Source organism: Pempheris klunzingeri, chromosome 8 (genome assembly GCF_042242105.1).
Source record: "Pempheris klunzingeri isolate RE-2024b chromosome 8, fPemKlu1.hap1, whole genome shotgun sequence".
Taxonomy (NCBI): domain Eukaryota; kingdom Metazoa; phylum Chordata; class Actinopteri; order Acropomatiformes; family Pempheridae; genus Pempheris; species Pempheris klunzingeri.
In genome coordinates, this window is record NC_092019.1 from 17,683,557 (window position 1) to 17,703,170 (window position 19,614).

The 19,614-nt window shown below is 40.7% G+C and overlaps 3 protein-coding genes across 4 annotated transcripts in view; 2 read left to right on the plus strand and 1 right to left on the minus strand.

Annotated features, from left to right (window-relative positions):
• The window catches only part of ephb6 (eph receptor B6), a 33,969-nt gene extending 30,367 nt beyond the window's left edge, over positions 1 to 3,602 (plus strand). Inside the window, exons 13-19 of the mRNA XM_070834601.1 lie at positions 265 to 381; positions 482 to 729; positions 848 to 1,066; positions 1,171 to 1,320; positions 2,018 to 2,202; positions 2,321 to 2,479; positions 2,691 to 3,602. Of these exons, the coding sequence (XP_070690702.1) occupies positions 265 to 381; positions 482 to 729; positions 848 to 1,066; positions 1,171 to 1,320; positions 2,018 to 2,202; positions 2,321 to 2,479; positions 2,691 to 2,796 (1,184 nt within the window). The 3' untranslated portion in view covers positions 2,797 to 3,602. The remainder of the gene's footprint in view (positions 1 to 264; positions 382 to 481; positions 730 to 847; positions 1,067 to 1,170; positions 1,321 to 2,017; positions 2,203 to 2,320; positions 2,480 to 2,690) is intronic.
• Positions 3,603 to 7,893: 4,291 nt separating this feature from the next.
• Positions 7,894 to 14,059, plus strand: trpv6 (transient receptor potential cation channel, subfamily V, member 6). Its single transcript, XM_070834602.1, has 17 exons — positions 7,894 to 7,953; positions 8,138 to 8,285; positions 8,412 to 8,509; positions 8,616 to 8,738; positions 9,490 to 9,630; positions 9,750 to 9,848; positions 10,007 to 10,182; positions 10,293 to 10,439; positions 10,553 to 10,632; positions 10,715 to 10,850; positions 11,122 to 11,208; positions 11,307 to 11,383; positions 11,471 to 11,636; positions 11,837 to 11,903; positions 12,027 to 12,295; positions 12,400 to 12,506; positions 13,588 to 14,059. Exons 2-17 carry the CDS (start codon positions 8,155 to 8,157, stop codon positions 13,844 to 13,846), a joined length of 2,163 nt encoding a protein of 720 aa, XP_070690703.1. The 5' UTR covers positions 7,894 to 7,953; positions 8,138 to 8,154; the 3' UTR covers positions 13,847 to 14,059.
• A 154-nt stretch (positions 14,060 to 14,213) lies between these two features.
• LOC139205402 (early activation antigen CD69) lies at positions 14,214 to 19,394 on the minus strand. 2 transcript variants are annotated; one of them, XM_070835609.1, is made up of 7 exons: positions 19,213 to 19,394; positions 18,852 to 18,950; positions 16,287 to 16,391; positions 15,879 to 16,004; positions 15,139 to 15,290; positions 14,924 to 15,021; positions 14,214 to 14,657 (listed from the first exon to the last, which is right to left on the minus strand). In XM_070835609.1, the coding sequence occupies exons 1-7, from the start codon at positions 19,316 to 19,318 to the stop codon at positions 14,531 to 14,533; spliced, it is 813 nt and encodes a 270-aa protein (XP_070691710.1). In that variant the 5' UTR covers positions 19,319 to 19,394; the 3' UTR covers positions 14,214 to 14,530. The 2 variants fall into 2 exon arrangements, with proteins under 2 accessions (XP_070691710.1, XP_070691711.1); XM_070835610.1 differs by lacking the exons at positions 18,852 to 18,950; positions 19,213 to 19,394 and adding an exon at positions 16,489 to 16,664.
• Between the last annotated feature and the right edge of the window lie 220 nt (positions 19,395 to 19,614).

Below are 19,614 nucleotides of genomic sequence, written 5' to 3' on the forward strand. Positions count from 1 at the left end.
ATTTCAAGTAAAGTAAATTTTCTCCCCTGAGAAACAAACCTATTGTTATTTCACTCAAAAGAAGGATACAGTGGCCATCAGAATGAATGGGCACAGACATTAAACGTAACTTTCCATATATTATAAACACTAATATTCATTCCTAAGTATACAGCACTAGTCTTTGTAGCTTTCACTGTGTAGAATAAGGTCTCTCTGTTTAAATGTTGAAAATAAAGGCATAAAAAGCCAGAATTAGTTCTACAAATGTCCCTGTACTTTCAGGTGGAGTTAAGTATTATGTGGATCCATCCACTTACGAGGACCCCAGTGAGGCTGTCAAAGAGTTCGCCCGTGAGATAGATCCCACTCATCTCAAGATTGAAGAGGTGATTGGTGCAGGTAGGCCTGATACTGTCTTTTCTTTTATAACTTATTGTAGTTAAGTGATAATTATCAGCACAGTGTGTAATCTGTTCCACCTCCTCTGTTCCTACTCCAGCCCAGTTTGGGGAAGTTTCTCGGGGTCGCTACCGTCCGCTAGGTCGCAGGGAGGTGTTGGTGGCGGTTAAGACTCTGCGCTGGGGGGCGTCTGACAGAGAGAGGGGGATGTTTCTCAGTGAAGCAGGGGTCCTGGGACAGTTTGACCACCCCAACGTACTGAAGTTGGAGGGTGTGATCACTCGTACCCCCCCAGAGAGGATCATCACTGAGTTCATGGAGAACGGGCCCCTGGACGCCTTCCTCAGGGTGAGTCAACAGCTTCCATCTTCGACATGTGAGTCGTGACTGCACATGTTTCACTTACACCAAGAAATCTCTTTCTCTCCTCTGCCATTCTCCTGTGCCGTCCTCCTCCCTGTTTCAGGAGAACGAAGGCCAGTTCAGCATCCTCCAGCTTGTTGGGATGCTCAGGGGAATAGGTGCAGGGATGCGTTACCTCTCTGAGAGGAACTTTGTCCACCGGGACCTGGCAGCTAGGAACGTGTTGGTCAACTCCAACCTGGTCTGTAAAGTGTCCGACTTTGGCCTGTCCCGACTCATGAGGGGCCTGGACCACAACATACCTACGTACACTGCCTCACTGGTACATATAGGAAAATTGAGCATCTGTGGTTTTTAAATGCTCCTGATTTTTGTTCCTGTGTAAGATAATTCACTGATTCACCGTCTGCTATGGTCCCCTATTAGGGCAGCAAGATTCCTGTGAGGTGGACGGCACCAGAAGCCTTCCAGCATCGCAAGTTCAGCTCAGCCAGCGATGTCTGGAGCTTCGGTATCCTCATGTGGGAGGTGATGTCATATGGAGAGCGTCCGTACTGGGATATGAGCAATCAAGAGGTGAATATATGGGAGCATGTTGCCTGAACACAGGAAGTCATAATCAATTAGTAATGAAAGTGCACTCAAGTCTTTGCTTGAGTACAAGCTTAACTACTACTATAGTGTAATAATGTGCCATTAAAAGTGAAAGGGGTGATTTGCTGGCCAAATACTGAAGGCACCAACCATGAACCGCAACATCCACTGTCTGCATCCGGCCAGAGACCTTTGTTGCATGTCGCTGGATCTTTCTCTCCCCTTGTTATGTGCCATCTCTCTACTTTCAGCTGTTGAATGAAGGTATAAAGATGCCCATATAAATCATTCAGTATCACCATGAAGTACTTCATGGTGCAAAATTAAAAATGTTTTCTGTTATTGTTGCATTGTCTATACGCACTAAATATTTCAATGTTATAGCAGCCTTTATATTAATAAAGTGGTGTATAATATTTTCCTTTGAAATTGAGGGGAATAAAAGTGAAAAACACAGAATAACCAAAGGAAACCACTTAAATCTAATGTATCCCTGCATCTAATGTATCTTTATTTAATAGATGCATTTAAATGATGACAAAAATATCAGGCAGCTGCAATTTACATAATTTTCTCTTTTTTACAAGCCCTCAGTGGTCTGTGACCTTTTATGTGAGACAATTACATGAGACTCCTCACACCATCTGCCCCTCTAACATTTCCTTCGCTCTCTCTGCAGGTGATGAAGGCAGTATCGGACCAGTATCGCCTCCCTGCCCCCCACAACTGCCCTCCCGCCCTTCACTCGCTGATGCTTCAGTGCTGGCAGGCTGATCGAGGGGACCGGCCAGGTTTCGACTCACTCCTGTCCTCCTTGGATCGGCTCATCAGGCACCCTGCCTCCCTCAAGGCGGAGCCAACTCGGTGAGAGGGCAGCTTCTGGCAAACACTTCCACAAAACGTATCAGGGCCAGAAGGTGGTAAACAATTTGCCATATTTGTGGACTCTCACGCTCTTGTTTTTGACATTTTCCCCTTATAGAAGCTGCTCTCAGCCGCTGCTCAGCCCCACACCCACAGACTTATCGTCAGTGGCAACAGTCAGCGACTGGCTGAAGGCGCTGAGGATGGAGAGATATCAGGATGAGTTTGATCAGGCACATCTGGACACATTAGACAGAGTCAGCATGCTCACAATGGAGTGAGTATAGATGGTTATTATTACCGTAATGTTTGAGTTAAAGATGAATAATGGAGTCATTGCATGTATCTCTGATTTTTTTTGTTTGCTGCCCACCCACAGACCAACTCATGCAAACCCATCAGTACTGTCCCTCAGAGTGTCAGTTAGGGCACACAACAAGCTGAAGTGCTGAACTAAACTCTCTCCTCTCTCCTGCTCTCTCCTTCAGTGACGTCCAGAACCTCGGGGTGAACCTGCTGGGACACCAGAGGAAGATCGTTAGTGCAGCCCAGCAGCTCAGGGCCCATCTGACGCAGGGACAGGTGGAGGTGTGACCTCCGCCTACAGTACAGCCTGTGTCATGGATTTCTATGGTTTTCACATTCCTCTGCTTGTTGTGTCTGGTTTCTGTAACACTGTATTTTGATGGAGCACATTTTAAGCCAAAACAATGAGAGAATCAGCTTTCGCTTGAAGAAAAGCATCAAGTTCCACTCAGATAAACCTGACACTACAACCAGGAGGAGTGGAAAAGAGGATCGGACCTCCTGCCAGTCACTCAAGACAAGTAACAGAGGAGGGATGCATTGTGGGGGTTGCAGTCCAGGTCAAAATGGGGTTGCTGAGGAGAAGGAGGACTTTGAAGATTCCTCAATGTTTTTCACTAGATTTCGCTTTATTGTTGTCTGCCTTCTTTCTCCTCACCCATCTGCAATCCCACCTCCCATCTTCTCCTCCACCACTGTCCTTCGCTGAAACTTCCCCACCCTCGCTGAGGTTAAAAAAAGAAAAACTATAAAAACACTTTTTTGTTAGAATATTCATGGAGATCTCTCCACACAAAGAATTGCGTGAAGACAATCAAAGCCTTTTTCTAATATTTTCTGAGTTGTTTGTAAAGTTATATCACTTCTTGTCTACTTAAAATGCCAAATGCTAAAAACCTAGCAAAAAAGAAAACAGTGAAGTACCTAGCAGCCTATGGCTCTCCATTTAAGGTCTTGCCATTAGCTTTCATAAAAATGTATAGTTTGTTCAGTGTTCCAACAAAATGCTATAAACCACCTGTCCAAAACCAGTGCTACAGACCCTGACGTTAGATATGAATCACTGCCATGAAATTGGGAAAACAAAAATGAAACAAAAACATGCTTTTAAAACTGTAAGCCATGTTTTTCCCTCTTTAAAGGACATATCCAGGGTTTGAGAGCAGCCCTGTTTGTACAGCTCACTCTCACTCAAGTGTCTCAGTGATAACAGAGCTCATGTAGTGTAATGCTACAAACTCCACCTCAGCTGCAAACACAAACATCCATCTGTGATGAAGACAAAATCGAACAGCACCAACTTTTATGTGTACTTTTCACACTTCACCTCTTTTTATTTGATTGCAAGAGTAAAGACACTGAGTCAATGAAGCATAGTGAATGTGTGACAGGGAAAGATGGGCAAAATCTGATCTGATTTACACTTGAAGGAAGGAGGCGAACTGCTTTGTAAGTGTGTACCTGTGTGTCTGTAACATGCGTGTTGTAAATGAGGCTGTGTTGACATGTACATCAGGTGCTGTACATGCTGTACATGATGGTGTGTGTGTGTGTGTGTGTGTGTGTGTGTGTGTGTGTGTGTGCGTGCGTGTGTGTGTGTGCGTGTGTGTCAGGCTACACACATTATTAGCTGTGTTTACTTGTATGAGTGTTCACCACTACTCCATAATTGTGCAAATTTGTAAAATAAATGATATGATTTTATTTAAAATTTGGCGTTTGTTTCTTAATTTACAAAGTCCTATCTACCCTAATCAAACCATCATCAAAGTATTTTACCTACCACTCAGGAAAGTTCACACTGAATGAAAGAGTCGTATCATGTAGAGACAAAGGCTCCTACACTGATAATAACCTGGTGCATCAAATGAAACAAAATTACACATTTGTTAAATTAAAAAAGGAGAACAAAGCTAAGAGTCTGCAGTCATGTTTGCAGCGAGTTAACGTTTGCTAATTAGCACTAAACACAAAGTATAGTTGTAGCTGATGGGAATGTCATTAGTTTGCAGGTATTTAGGACCAAAATATAGGCCAAATTTAACTTTTGATCTGATCATGTCACCATGTGAAAGGTTTGTGATCCACCAAGTCTTTAGGATTCATCCCCTAGAGAAAATGAATGTCTACCAAATTCATGGAACTCCATCCAATAGATGTCAAGAGTTTTTACTGAAAACCAAAAATGTCAAACTCGTGGGAAAGGTCGGAAGATCACCAAAGTCAATATGAATGTTAATGATAATCCATTCAATAACTGTTGAGATATTTCAGTCTGGACCAAAGTACAGACGGACTGAAATTACCATCCATAAAGCAATGTTCTGCTCTTCAAAACAAAATAAAAATCCAAAAGGTGACAAAGCGTGGAAAATATGAGAGGAGAATGTTTTACTGGACATAGTCAGCACAACTTGAATTAATTTTATTTCAACCCTTAATGAAGGACTGCTTAGAGTTTGAGTATTTTCAAATCTTTGTTTTATAAATGATCTCTCATGGCCTGATGTGATGATACTTTAATGTTTAAGGAACAGCTTCTAAACTTAAACAAGGTCATTTAATTCAGCTACTGTATCCATCCATGCCACCTTATTATCTTTATTCTCAGAGGCACTATACATGAGAAATAAATAACAATGTATTCACCTCGGTGCACTAATATCACCTTCACAATGTTAAGAGTGAACTCCTGTTTTTCAGCTTGCACACATCAGCAGGTTTGAGTAAAATCTAAGTTTGGGATCTGCTGGGATCAGCAGCAATCCAAAAACAGACACTGGTGTCCCACATATCCCGTTGTTGCTGATATCACAGCAGATCTGGACTGATAGCGAGACTGCTTACATAACCCCCACACTGATGCAGCTGGCACCGTGTTGGATTTTACTGATCAGACCGCTGTGTTCTAACTGGTTTTCACATTGTCTCAATGTCAAACTGCTGGGTTGTTTTCATATTTTAAGAGTAAAATTTTGTCCTACTGTTCCTCTGAACCTATTTGACAGCTATCCTCTCTAGTTATTTATTTTGTTGATTTTTAATGTACATGCAAAACATGTGATGATTTTATAAAATATGGTGCATTATGATAGACTAAACAACTACCCTGCAGTATATAAAGTTGCTTAAAAGAGGTTTGCCTCTACAGATATATATGTGTGATATTTCTGTGTGCGTGTGTGTGTGTTTCTTTAGTACTTTCACATAGCAAAATTTTGAATTCAAAACATTTACTTGCAATGGAGCATTTTCTATATATGATTATAGAGGTAAAGGAGGTATTTAAACATGAATAAATCAAAATAAATAAGGTAAATAAATAATCTGACTTTAAAAGTACAGAAGAATCAGCAAAATATACTTAAAGTAGCAAAAGTACTTCTCGTGCCAGTGCCCACTTTAATAGGATTCACTATATATGTATACATTCACTATATATGTATACATGTATATGTAGGATTGTTAACACTGATGCATAAATGTGTAAGCAGCATTTTTATTGTAGTTGGTTGTTTTGAAGCAGATTTTAACAGCTATATAAAGCGTTGGGCTGTTTAATGTGCAAAAACCTCAGTCTTGTAAAGGCTTAGGGTTAAGAATGCTGGAAGCTGCAGAAAATAGAAATACAAAAGCCTTGTACAACCTCGATTGGTCACCTAAAAGTAAATATATCTGAATACTTCTTTCACCACTGAGATTATTTAAGGCTGAATTCTTGAGAAATATGAGAATTACTCAGAAGATGTGGAATTTTCCATTTGATATCAATGTGTGATCAGGAGAAAATGACATTTTAAAATGTCGTTGCTTCACAGAATCATATTTAAGCTTTTAAGAGTGTATTCGAAGACGTTCAAATTAAAGTCTGGATCAGAGAAACAGCTGAAGTTTGTTCTATAATTGATGAACCCATTCTGAACATCTTTGGTAGTGTGTTTTAATAATGATAATAAGCTCTACTGTGTAAAGTCACTCTGAATAAGAGCACCTGTCAACTGTCATAAATGCACCAAAGGTGTCTGTAATAATTGTTTGGTGACTCAAATTAACACAAGTGTTGTGAAAGAACTGCTGCTATGCATTTCCAGAAACAGTAGACAGTAGACAAACCACAAAATCATGTTTTTATGTTGTTATTGTTTCTTTATAAAGACATTAACAGAGTGGAAACCACTGGTCTTTATGATGCTGCTTAAAGATGGTGCTCCCCATCTGGTAAACAGCTATTATCTCCACAATACTAAATGACTGCCACATCTGCAACCATTACCACGGCCTCCTATAGAGTCTCCATAAACCCTGTTTATCCTGCAGCTGACCAGCCCGTTAGTCATGACCTATAAATGGTGCGGCAAAACACCTGCACACTTCATCTGAGCTAACCAGAGAGGTTGTAAAAGTCGGCTGATTCAGCAGTTTACAAATAATCTATGTGTTAAAATGAAATCTGTGATTTGGCAGCTTTTTCCCAAAAGAACTCTCCTTGAAAAATAATGATCATTTCACAAAACAAGATGAAAAGTACCATTAGCTTTGTTTTTCCCCCTTCAGAGGAAAGTGACGTGATGCTGGCAACCTCCAAATGATCATTATGGCCGTTGTAATGCCGTAATTATCGTGTTTGTGATCACTCCTGTTGACACATCAATGGTGCTCAACATGTTAAATCATTGTGAATGAAACTAGTTTGGTGTGCATGTGTGTACAAGATGCAACATGTTGGAAAATCATACATCATGTCCATATTTACTCCACTAAATAATCCCAGTTCCACCTGGAGAAACTTGTCCAGTAATAATGGAACATCAGCTATAATGCAACTAGGATAAAAGTGCCTAAATATCAGGTTTAAATTACAGACCCGGGTTCAAACATACATGCTTGCAGTTTTCAAACAGGTTTCTTTAATGGTTCACTAGAAAAAATGACCGCAATGTGTTGACTGTCATGATGTTGCAGGATTTTCATAGTGGCCATGCAGGTTTTGGTGGTAGTTGGTGGAATGCAGACAGGCCTGGTGATAACACAGAGATACTCTGGGATTAGGGACTGGACCATTGTCACTTCACTTTTAAGGTGACTAAAGATGGCCGCTAATTTCAGATCAGCGTGATAAAGGTGTCCCTGGTCGAATGGTGAGCTGGATCTTAAAGCACAACTTTCCCTGTGGGATTCAGGAGCAGCGGTGAAAGTCTACCTGCTCATTAAAGCCTCACTCTCTCTGTCTTACCTGTCCGCTGTTCACTCATTCTCCCTCTCCACCCTTTCATTCTCAATCCCTCCACATGTCTCCTCCCTCGTGGCTGGGTCGTATATAATGGTGATGCCACAGGGATTTCACTTCTCCTCAGGGACATTTCATAGGTGTTGTTTCCAATTTTGGCCAAGTGTTATGACTGAGGATCACCAGAAGTTGAGGAGCGGCACTTTTACTGTTTAAGGGTGAGACTGAGACACTTTCTCCTTTTTCTAGATTAGTTTTATTGTGTTTTATTTTGAAAACAACACAGCTGAATAAAACAGATACCAAAATAATCTATGTGTATTGGTTTCTATGATGAAGTAATTCCTGTCTGTTGTACTTGGTCCTTCAACACAGACTTCACCTTTAATTTGTCTCTTCCAGTCAGACATCAGGTGTCAATGTCTCCGTCTCTGGCCAGATCTGCTCCGAGCGAGCTCAACCATTGGTGGAGCCAGCTGAGGTTTCGCCTTCAGAACAAGAAAGGATGGAACGAGATGTTGGATGAGACGTTTCTGCTCTACACCAAACAGTGAGAATCTCATATAAGATACAACTATCCACTAATTTCTACAATAAATTAGAGTATGTCTTCAGGTGTGAAGCATTACCTGTTTAAATACTGTACATGTGCTGTTTTTCCTCTGTCCCTCTTCAGCATAAATGACATTCCTCTCTTCTACGCGGCTAAAATCAGCAGTGTTGGTTGCATCAAGAAACTCCTAAGTTGTGCATCCACTAATATCTTTGAGAGAGGTAAGGTCCTTTGCTGTGAACTGTTAATTTAAACTTCACTGTGTCGTTCTGTGCAGAGTTGTTGTAGCAGGGTTGTAATCTGTGAAATTGTAACCGCTTCTCGCAGGCGCTCTTGGTGAGACAGCACTTCATGTTGCTGTGATGAATGATAACCTGGACGCTGCCGTGGCTCTGATGGACGGAGCTCCTGAACTCATCAACGAGCCCATGACCTCTGAGCTCTTCCAAGGTTGGCATACATAAAGTCACAGACAGAGATACAAGCACAAACACATTATGGGGATTCATTTTTATTGTATGTGATCACAGGTACAGGTATTAAAATTATGGTTAGCTATTGGGAAAATGAAGTAGAATGAAAAGACAGACTGAGAGAAGGTATTAGAGATGAAGACGTCAAACATGGATGTATTTTCTATAATAACAAGAGCTATTTTATAATGACAGGATATTTTAATAATTAGTGTGAATGCTGCTGATTGCATTCAAGATCTATAATGGATTATAAACATGTTGAGTTTAGTTTTACCTACAAAATACAAAATGCACATATTACACTTCTGAAGGTGTCAAATGTGATATTTCTGTACAGGATAGCAACTGACAGCAAATATGATCATATAACAGCATCATAACCAACCAAGAAAATACATTTAAAGTAAAGTACTTTTGCAGTACTTAAGTATTTCTGTTTCATGCTACTTTATACTTCTACTCCACAACATTTGAAGGAAAATATCTTACTTTTACCTCACTGCATTTATCTGACAGCTATAGTTACTGTAGTGTAGTATTTCTATGTTAACTTAAGTAAAAGATTTGAACCCATCCGTCACTGCTGGTTCCAGTTAAGCTCAAAGGGAACAAGGTTATGGACAATGAAACATGCGTAGATTTAGTGTAAGGCTCATTTACACCACAGGTGAAACAGATTAATTTACACTGGACTGGTGTACACTGCTCTCCCTGTGCTGTCTCAGGTGTTACTCCTCTCCACATCGCTGTGATGAATCAGAACATCAATCTGGTTCAACATCTGATTAGCCGTGGGGCTGATGTGTCTACACCTCGAGTCACCGGTCTGTACTTCAGGAAGAGGATAGGAGGACTCATATATTATGGTAGGTCAGCAAGCGTATAGTAAAATATGTGGGGCTTGATCCCCGTGTAGGTTTCCTTTAACCAGACAATGAATGCTCCTTAATAATGTGAATTTGTCAAATGTACATTTGGTCAACAGGTGAGCATATCCTGTCTTTTGCTGCATGTGCTGGGAATGAGGACATCATCTCCATGGTGATTGATGCGGATGCCAGCACCAGGGTCCAGGACTACCGTGGTAAGAAGTACTTCCTCTTATAGAAGAGTGTGCTGTCATTTTATCTCAGTATATCATGTTTTGATTATTAATGGCCTTCTGTTTTCTCTTCTTGTGCCTACTGTCTCTTCTCTGTACATTCTTCTCCTCCTCTTTGTTTTCCCTTGCTCTCTGTACAGGCAACACGGTGCTTCACATTTTAGTTCTGCAGCCCAACAAGACGATTGCGTGCCAGGCCATTGACCTGATTATGGCACGCGATGCAGAGCTGGACCAGTCAGTGCCACTTGACATGGTGCCCAACTACAGAGGTCTTACACCTTTTAAACTGGCTGCCAAAGAGGGAAACGTTGTGGTGAGTGAAGCCTGGGGGTGGCTCACAGGGTGAAAGCCCAACATGAAAGGTAGAGCAGATTATTCCACTAATCCTATCCTCAGTGACGTGATCCCCTCTGTTTCTCTCAGGCGTTTCAGCACCTGGTTAATAAAAGGCGTGTGGTCCAATGGAGTCTGGGCCCTTTGACCTCTAACCTGTATGACTTGACAGAGATCGATTCGTGGGCTGACAACACATCAGTGCTGGAGCTCATCGTGGCCAGTCACCAGAGAGAGGTACAATACAACACATGCAGTATTATGGTGAAGGCGCAGACTATTTGGCCAGAAATAATAACATTGATGTGATGCTAAGAAGAAACGGAAACATATGTTGTCTCGTTCTGAAGGCAAGAGGGATTCTGGAGGTGACTCCTGTGAGGCAGCTGGTTAGTCTGAAGTGGAACCTGTACGGAAAACATTACTTCAGGTAAGGTTTGATGTCGAAGTCTGAAATCAAATATCTGAAGTGAGCTTGTCCAGTGTTGTTTGACAGTGTTTTCTTGTGTCAGGCTGCTGCTGTTCCTGTATCTCCTGTACATTGGGACCTTCACACTGTGTTGTGCATACCGCCCTCTAAAGGACATTCCAGAGAACTACACAAAGTCAGACATGGACAAGACCATCCGTGTCCAGAAAACACTCAATGTGTGTTGGGGTTATAAATTCATGGCATAAATATGGCATTTCAGTGTGAACACATAAAACCATGTTCTGATATGTATGCAGGATCATAGACATATATCTAGTATGTTTACTTCAGTAAATGCAAATCCTCACTCTGCTACATAGTTGGATCTCATCTGTTCATATGTACACATGTGTAAATGTCAAACTGTGCACCTGCATGTGACACACAGTCTAATAATAGCATTCTTTTAATATTAATGCAACTATATTTCCTCTCTCTGTTCCTCAGGAGAGTTATGTGACACATGAGGACAACCTGCGGCTGGCGGGTGAGATCATCAGCGTCCTGGGAGCTTTTGTCATTCTGCTGCTGGAGGTGAATTTAAGAAACATGATTCATCTTCTTAGGCTCTTTATGGTATAACACAGTGTATTGCACCACCACATCCTCCTGTAAATGCCCTTTTCCAACAGATCCCTGACATACTGAGAGTGGGGGCCAAGCGCTATTTTGGCCAGACAGCACTGGGAGGCCCCTTCCATGTTATCCTGTAAGTAGAGACACTTCTGAAATGAAGTAAGATGAAGCACACAGTTCTGAGGTCCCCTTTAACCTTTCTGCTGTTGTTTTTGACCAGTATCAGCTACGCGTGCTTGGTGGTGCTGCTGTGTGTGTTTCGAGCCTGTGGGGTGCAGGGAGAGGCCGTGGTGATGGCACTGTGTTTAGTTCTCGGCTGGAGCAACGTCATGTTCTTCGCCCGAGGTTTTGAAATGCTCGGCCCTTACGTCATCATGATACAGAAGGTACGACTCAGCGGAGCCTAGACCCCGGACATGGTGGCACATACTGTAGGAGTGCATGAGTCATGTAGAAATAGCAGTCTGTTCCATGCACCTGCACCAAAATGTTTTTGAAGCAGATGTATTCAGTTGTTGTTTTGGTTTTTGAGGTTCACCTATTTGTGTTTGCAGACTGACCTACCTTGTGTCTCATTTCCCCCTAGATTATATTTGGAGATCTGACCAAGTTTATGTGGCTGAGTTTCATTGTGCTCCTTGGTTTTTCCACCTGTGAGTATATTCTGGGTGACATGTGCAAGCAAATCTTTAAGCCTCACAAGCTTTTTTAGAGAATAAATTCTTGAAATGAGAGGATTTTGACTTTTCTTCTCCCTCACATACTGTTCCTCTCAGCCCTGTGGATGGTGTATATGACCCAGGAGCCGGAGTCCGTTCCTGCATATCGCTCCTTTCCCATCACCCTCTTCTCCCAGTTTGAGCTCAGCGTGGGCCTCATTGATCTGCCTGTGGACCACACCATCGCCACCCCCCCGATTGTCCATGTGCTGCACTGCACCTTCTCTGTGGTGTCCTACATCCTTCTGCTAAATCTACTGATAGCCATGATGAGTGACACACACTGGAGGGTGGCCCAGGAGAGAGACGAGCTCTGGAGGACTCAGGTAACACACACACACACACATATAGAGAATGCATGTGAAGACACAAACATAATCATCACCATGTCGCTGTGCATCATGGTTACAGCTATAATTATGTTGTACAGGTGGTAGCCACAACTTTGATGCTGGAGAGAAGGCTGCCCCGCTGCCTGTGGCCTCGGCTCGGGGTGTGTGGGCTCAACTACGGTCTGAGGGAGCGCTGGTATCTAAGGTGAGACCCTCAGAGACTTTAAAACCCCTGAAAATGTGGGTTCAAATCAAAAAGGTATTTTTTCAATAACATAAATATTCATTACAACAGTCGAACTTAAAATTTGGGATAAGAAATATAATTCTGGATGGGATAAATCAGGACTGTGTGGTTGTAGCCTAAACAGATTTGATGGACAGTGAAGTGGCAATATAAGTTAACTATTTTTTCTATCTGTCATAACATTTTGATTCAAATGTTTCTAAGTTGTGATTGGCGCACAGAAATTCCTGACCTCACCTTTTTCCAACTAAGTCCCACCCACTTCAAACCATCAAGAAGAGCCCAAACAGCAGGAATCTCCGATATTAAATAAGGAAAACTGTTTTAACGTTAGTAGAAAATTGTATGTCCTTGTAGGAACCCAATGGGCATTATCCTCTTAAAAAAAAGTTTGCAGGGCCTTTAAAGAGGAAACACTCTCTTCCTCTCTTCCAAAAAATGGAAATTAAAAAAAGATTTTATCTGGACATTTCATATACAGTAACGTCAGCAGAAAATATTTTAGGCATACTTTTTCTGCTAAAAATAATCACATAGGGAGAAGTTTGTCCACAGACGACAACCTAAGTAGTCTATCTTTCGCTATGATTAACACACCTTACCCACCTCTTTCACACATGCTAAATGATGTGGGATATGAAAAGGCACTGTACTGATTAGATTACTTCTCATGGGTTACTTAGTATGCTCAGTCTGTGAAAATAGTTGTTTAATGTCTTCTGTGGCTCTGGAGGAGCTTTGTGAAATTGTGAATTTGGCTTGGACGTTTTCATGTCATTAACATTTTCTAATGGAAAGTCTGGATTGCAAACTGAGAATTTAATGTTGTGTTAATATGGTGAAAGATAGGAGTGCTAACAAGCAAAGGAAGGTCCAACAAAGGATGCCACTGAGCTGGATTTCTTGGATTCTGCTGCTTCAGTTTTGAATGTTCATTTTTTGATTTTGTCTATTTTGAATCCTTCAACTTTAAGTAAGTAAATATCAAATTACTGCAGTGCCCATTTAAACATATCATCATGATCTGCCATCTTTGCAGGGTTGAAGACAGAAACGACCCAATGTTTCAGAAGATGCGGCGTTACATCAAGGCTTTCTCCAAAGACGATGACACAGAGGAGAAGAGTGACACAGTAAAGAGGTCCATCTCAGGAACCCCCAAGCTCAGACCTAAAAACAGAGGAGGGTTTAACAACAGGAAGTCTCTCACAGGGTGGCAGATGATTCGCCACAGTGCTTTGGGTTTGGGGATGGAGCAGGAGGGTCCAGAGGAGGACCAGGACATTAAATATGTCTAGGTAGACGTTCTGCCAGATCTTAAAGTTCTCTGAAGACTTCCATCATTTTGCATTTCTGAACGTATGAAGTAAAGTGATGAAGAGGGTCAATGGCAAGATTTGCAATTGCATCATTTGCAAGATGATGAGTCAACTGGTATAATCTGTCTGTATAGTCAATGGTGCAATTACTCCTGCAGTATTATGCTATAGAAAACGTGTGTTATTTTTATAGTGACATAAAAAAATATGTGGCATTAAAATATGCCAAGCCGAAACAAAGAGAAACATAGACAACTTATTATGTAGCTGCATGAACATTTTATATGACAATTAAAAATGTGTTGAAACTACTGATGTTTTTTTTTTTGTGAAAACGTCACCGCAGTTTATAGAATCATACAGTAAATAAGAGTGAGGCACTCTGATTATTGCTCATATGTATATCTGATATGACACAATACAAATAACGCAACACAATGCTACATTAAAATCCATCTTACAAAAACCTCCTGTAACCTCCAAAAAGCTCCTCAAGAGTTAAATATCAAGCTGCTACCTAAGACACTTTGTTATCTGCTGGATTATACTGATTGAAGAGAGAAATGATGAAAAGAGAAACCATTTGAAATGTTATGGACGAGTTGATATATGTTGACAGAATTTTGTTTCGCTTGTTATTTTGCTGAAAACGACAAGATGCTGTCACAGCTTCAGCTGACAGATGAAGTAGAGGTAGTGTTGGCAGGGAGCCTTGATCCAGTTCTTCACAGGCTGGTTCCCACTGCTGAGGATCCCACAATCCCCTTCTGGCGTAACATCTGCCCAATAACTGCAAACAAAGAGAAGAATTGTATTGTAATCACAGGATATTGTGAGTTTTAGTGCTTGTTTTCAGTATCTGGGAAGAGAATGTATCTGGGTGTTTTCTTTTCTTTGCTATATAAAAAATATAGCAAACACATATACTCAGGGGCCACTTTATTAAGCACACCTGTACAAAAGTCCATGCAAAAGTGCTGCCATAACATCTACCTGCATGAAGCTTATAATGCTCAGTTTTTAGTGACATTGTCAGAAATTTGCAAATTCAGTCACCTCTGTCGCAGCACAGTGTTGTTGACCCAGGTCCATGTGTCTCCGGTCTGTCTCAGCCCAATCCAGTATTTCATGTTGCCCTCCATAGTGAGGAAACGCTAGACAAGAGAACACCTCTGACATTTACAAAAATGTACTGTGCAAATGATCACAATCTTTATCTAAGTGCGCAGTTATACTTCAGGGTCATGGGGGGGAAGTGCTGTCAGATCTACCTGAGTCCTCTGGTTGCTAATAACAGCCAGAGATCCTCCTTTGGTGCTGCAGTTCCTCTGGCTCTCATCCCAGCTCAGCCTGAAGGTGGACAGGTAAAAACACCACTGGCCAAAGGTCAGCCACCCTTTAGGGCACTCCTGGCAGCTGCGACCTGGAAGGAGAGAAGGATAAGTGAGGAAAATTCTCAAAAATGAAAACAAAAGGTCACTCTGCTGACGTGGATGAAATTGCTCAAGTAAATAATGAAGTACAGTAAAAACCAAATGCTGTTATGTGACAACAGATGTCCTAACCAAACCAAAGTTTAGAAAACTCTAAAGTAGAACTACAGCTTTTGTTCTTTCCTGTGTCCTCAGTAAGCTTTGTATTTCATTTATCATTTGTTGTATATCATTTGTATTTCTGCCCATGTTTTGTGTACACTGCATGTATTTTTGTATGTATGTGTGTGAGTATGATCGCATAACAATCAGAAATGATGAGGAAGCAATAAAGCTGATCATTGCTGATTAAAGTCAGCTGAGTGTTGATTCAAAAAACATGTTCTCAGTTCTCTAAAGCCAAACACATGAACTAACTTCCTCTGAGGCAATTTGGGAAAATGTGAAAGCAGAACTGTCACTGAAAACACAGTGATTGAGTATGATTAGTATCATTAGGTTTTCTTTGATCTGGATGTTTCTTTGGCTTGAATGAGGTTTTCTGTTTTTTGCATTTTTCCAGCTGGCATCACACTCACGTTGTGATTGAAAGTTGGGGAAGCGATCTTGGCATTGCTCGTAGCTGCATTTTGGACCCAGTGTGATTGTTGTGTCCATTGCTGTTGAGTCCTCTCCCACAGGGCAGACTGTGGATCCAGTTTGGACTAGAAGTCAGAGCAGAGTGGGAGGAGTTGTGAGGGGAAAAAAACATAACGCCCACAGAGCAGCAACGCAGCAGTGCAATCGGACACGCTTTGTATTCCTGTATCGCTGTCTTTTGTTAGAGCAAAAAATGATTTCCTCCATTTTACTTTTATTTCTTCCCTGCAAGGGAAAACCTACAGTCCTGTCATACTGTGCTTTGATGTTACAAACATAATCCAACCAGCAGTGACTTGTTTTTACAGCGCAGACATAAATCCAAACCCATGGCTGCAGATACTCACGTTTCAAACACAGGACAATGATAACCAGCAGGAGCACCAGGCAGAGTATTGTGAGGAATATACACACAGCGCGATACAGGCCTGTGTTTCCCTCTGTCTGCTTGCCTGAGGAGGAAGACATAAGCCTGCTGTTAGAGAGATATTTAAATGGCCCACAACACAAACCACCATGGAGGCTGTAAAAACAACAGCTCTGACCTACCTTTTCCCCCCTCCAGTTCAACAGATAACTTGGATTCAGGAGACAACTCTGCACCGGCTTCGTCTTTTTTATCCTTGCCATAGCTGCGGCAAAATTTGATGTACATGATGAAAAGTGTTCTGGGATTTAATATGAAGCTTGTTTTCCCTGTCCTGCTCCGTCTGCCTGTTCTGCTTACTCACGTCTGCCTGCAAGAGCTCAGTCTGAAGACGCCCCCCCCCACCACCACCTCGCCTCGTTGTCATAGCAACGTGACATTCACTGATTCCTAAATTATTCATGGAGCACAGTGCTCGACTTGTCCTTCGATTTCCAAAACTTTAACTGTATCTATCTTTGTCTCTTTAAAACAATGAGCGTGTGTGAGAGGGGCCCAGACAGATACTGAGGGCATGGAGACACCGTGCTCCAAAACATCAGATTTCTTTCTTTCTCGAGGTCATATCACATAAGTGTTTGTGTCAAACACAGCTCAGAGACAGAGTGTGCAGTCAGCACTAAAACAGATTCTAAACGTTAAGTATGTGATTAAAGTGCAGGATTTTGTACAGCAACAGGGAATCCAAGCAGAAATGTGTAAAAAATACTCTGAGAATGCAGTCTTAGCTCTTGTAAGCACTTCATTCCACCCAATTAAAGAAAAGAGAAGCTGTAGTGCGCAACATTTACTTTTTTCGTGCTATTTATTTTCCTTTTGAATTGGTGCATTATAACAAAACTAAGAAGATAAAACAGAAGTAAAGAATGGTGGATGTGTCAGAACGTTCAGACATTAAGAAAGAAGTTCATCCGGTGCAACATAACCTGTGTCACAGTTTTCTAATAAGACATAGTAGACGGATTTTAGCTGCTTAATAACTTTTAGATGTTGTGAAAATGTACATATTTCAGGGAAACAGTGAACTGATTGTTTACCATAGCTTCATTTAACAGTGTAATGTTAATAATAATGTTATCAATGGCTCTGTTCTATTCAGTGGTCCCATTAAGCCATGACTGTGAGACATACCAGGGCCCTGAAACTGAACCACCTAAATGGAATTCATTATTATTTTAATTTATTAAACCTGTTCTTTTCCTACTGTGACGTGTTAAAATGTCTTTGATGTGAAAGCTGTTTGTTAAGTTAAGAGTTTGCTTATGAAAATAACTGATGTAAACATTTTAAAGCATCAGAAGACATAAATACTTTACATATACTTAATTTCTTGTATTAGCATGTGTAATGAGAGAAATGTTGTTTATGCATGTATGTACTTTCCACTCATTACATTTCCAAGACTCGTTGCTTTAGTGTTTAGTGTGCATTTGATTGGAATTATCCATTATTTTCTTATTTTGCACCAGTGCACACTTCCAACATCCGAACTGTTTCAACCTAAATGTACAGGACAATACCACAAAAAAACAGACGGTGCATATCACGTATGACAGATATGAGAAGGCTAAATAGACAAGAAAAGGCATCTAGTGAACGCGATGGTCCTGCACATCTATGGTCCTATCTAAGTGGAATGTAAGAAACTTTCTTCCTTTACTGTGACTACATCTTTGAGTCTGTACTTTTTCACTTGATGTTGAAACAGTACTTCTGCTTTTACCACGTTTTTTTTACACAACTGTGAATGAATGTTTCCACTTTTGCCGCCTCTGTTAAAATTTGTATGCAGAACACTTTGTCGATCTTATACAGTAAATGGATATAAATACACATACACACATGAATATAAATTCGAATAACCAACATGAGAAAAGAATGCCAACTGCAATGATTAATTAATGATGATTACTTATGACGAGAGCTGTAGCAATTAGCTGATGAATGATTTGACAGAAAATTAAGAGACAAGTTTTTGCTGTCACTTCAAGTTTTCTTTGTCTTCTGTGATAGTAAGCAGAATATCTTTGGCGTCTGAACAATTGTTAAAAAAAAAAAAAAAAAGCTATTTAAATATGTGAACTAGGGCTCTGGGAAATAACAATGACCATTTTTCGTCTTCATAGAGGCCAACAATTAATTGATGAATTGCTTATCACACATGTTTTGTGTATGATGCAAATACACAGTCGGCTGTGTATAATTATGTTTTATCAGTTACATCAAAGACTCACGCAACCTTCTGACAAAAATGTAAAAAAATAACATTAAAGGAATTTAATATCTTGAATATTTTATTGTTTTTCTAAAGTAGGAATTTTCCTAAATGAAAGTGAAAATTATATGGAACAAAGACCTTGCCACATTATTGAAGTTTTTTAAGGCAGTTGGAGTTGATTACAAGTTAGTTGTACACTTGTGTCACAACCTTGCGTTTCCTCAGTGCATTTAACGGAGGACACGCACATTTCATACAAAAGTTTACCTGGTCTCGCTTTAACTGGGGTGTCGCCATAAAAAGCCTCCGAGTAGATGTCCTCGGATGGACTTTGTAGTTTAGAGTATTCGTTTGACTCTGCTTCCTCTAAAGCCAGACAAAAACACAGACACATTTTAGAAGACACAAACCTCTGCACTTTCCTTCCAAGTATTCAGTGAATTGTAAACTAATATACAACAATATGAAATAAACAGTTACATTTACATACATATTACATTTCAATGTTAACAGATTTTTCATTTCACTTTTTGGAAATATTTCTCATAAACACTCAAATTATGGTACATGCATAATTTTCAGTTCTACAATACAACCATGTGTTTTGCACCCCATGATAAAGTTTTACCTTTTTTATTCAGATTTTCTGTTCCTTCAGTTTTGGCCTGCACCATTAGTTCACCTTTATCTTCTACATTTTTTTCCCCCTCTGTTGCGATATCCAGCATCTCCATGGTTGCTCTCTTCTGCTTCTCTAACTTTCGGTTTGCCGGGAAAGTCTTTCAGGCTGGGCTGGTCAATGGGGCTTATATAACCTTTTGTCACTCAGACACAAATGCAGATGAAACGGCAGTTTTGAAAGTCATGTGTCAGGACGGTAATCTTTTTTTTTCTTTAAAACCACTGAAGTTCTCAGAACTAAAAGTGTCCATTAGGCATGTGACTCATCTAATTGGTAAAGACAGCACACTTCCCCATCAAGATTTCTCCTCTGTCTTTTGTCCTTCCCTTTAACCACATGTATACTGAG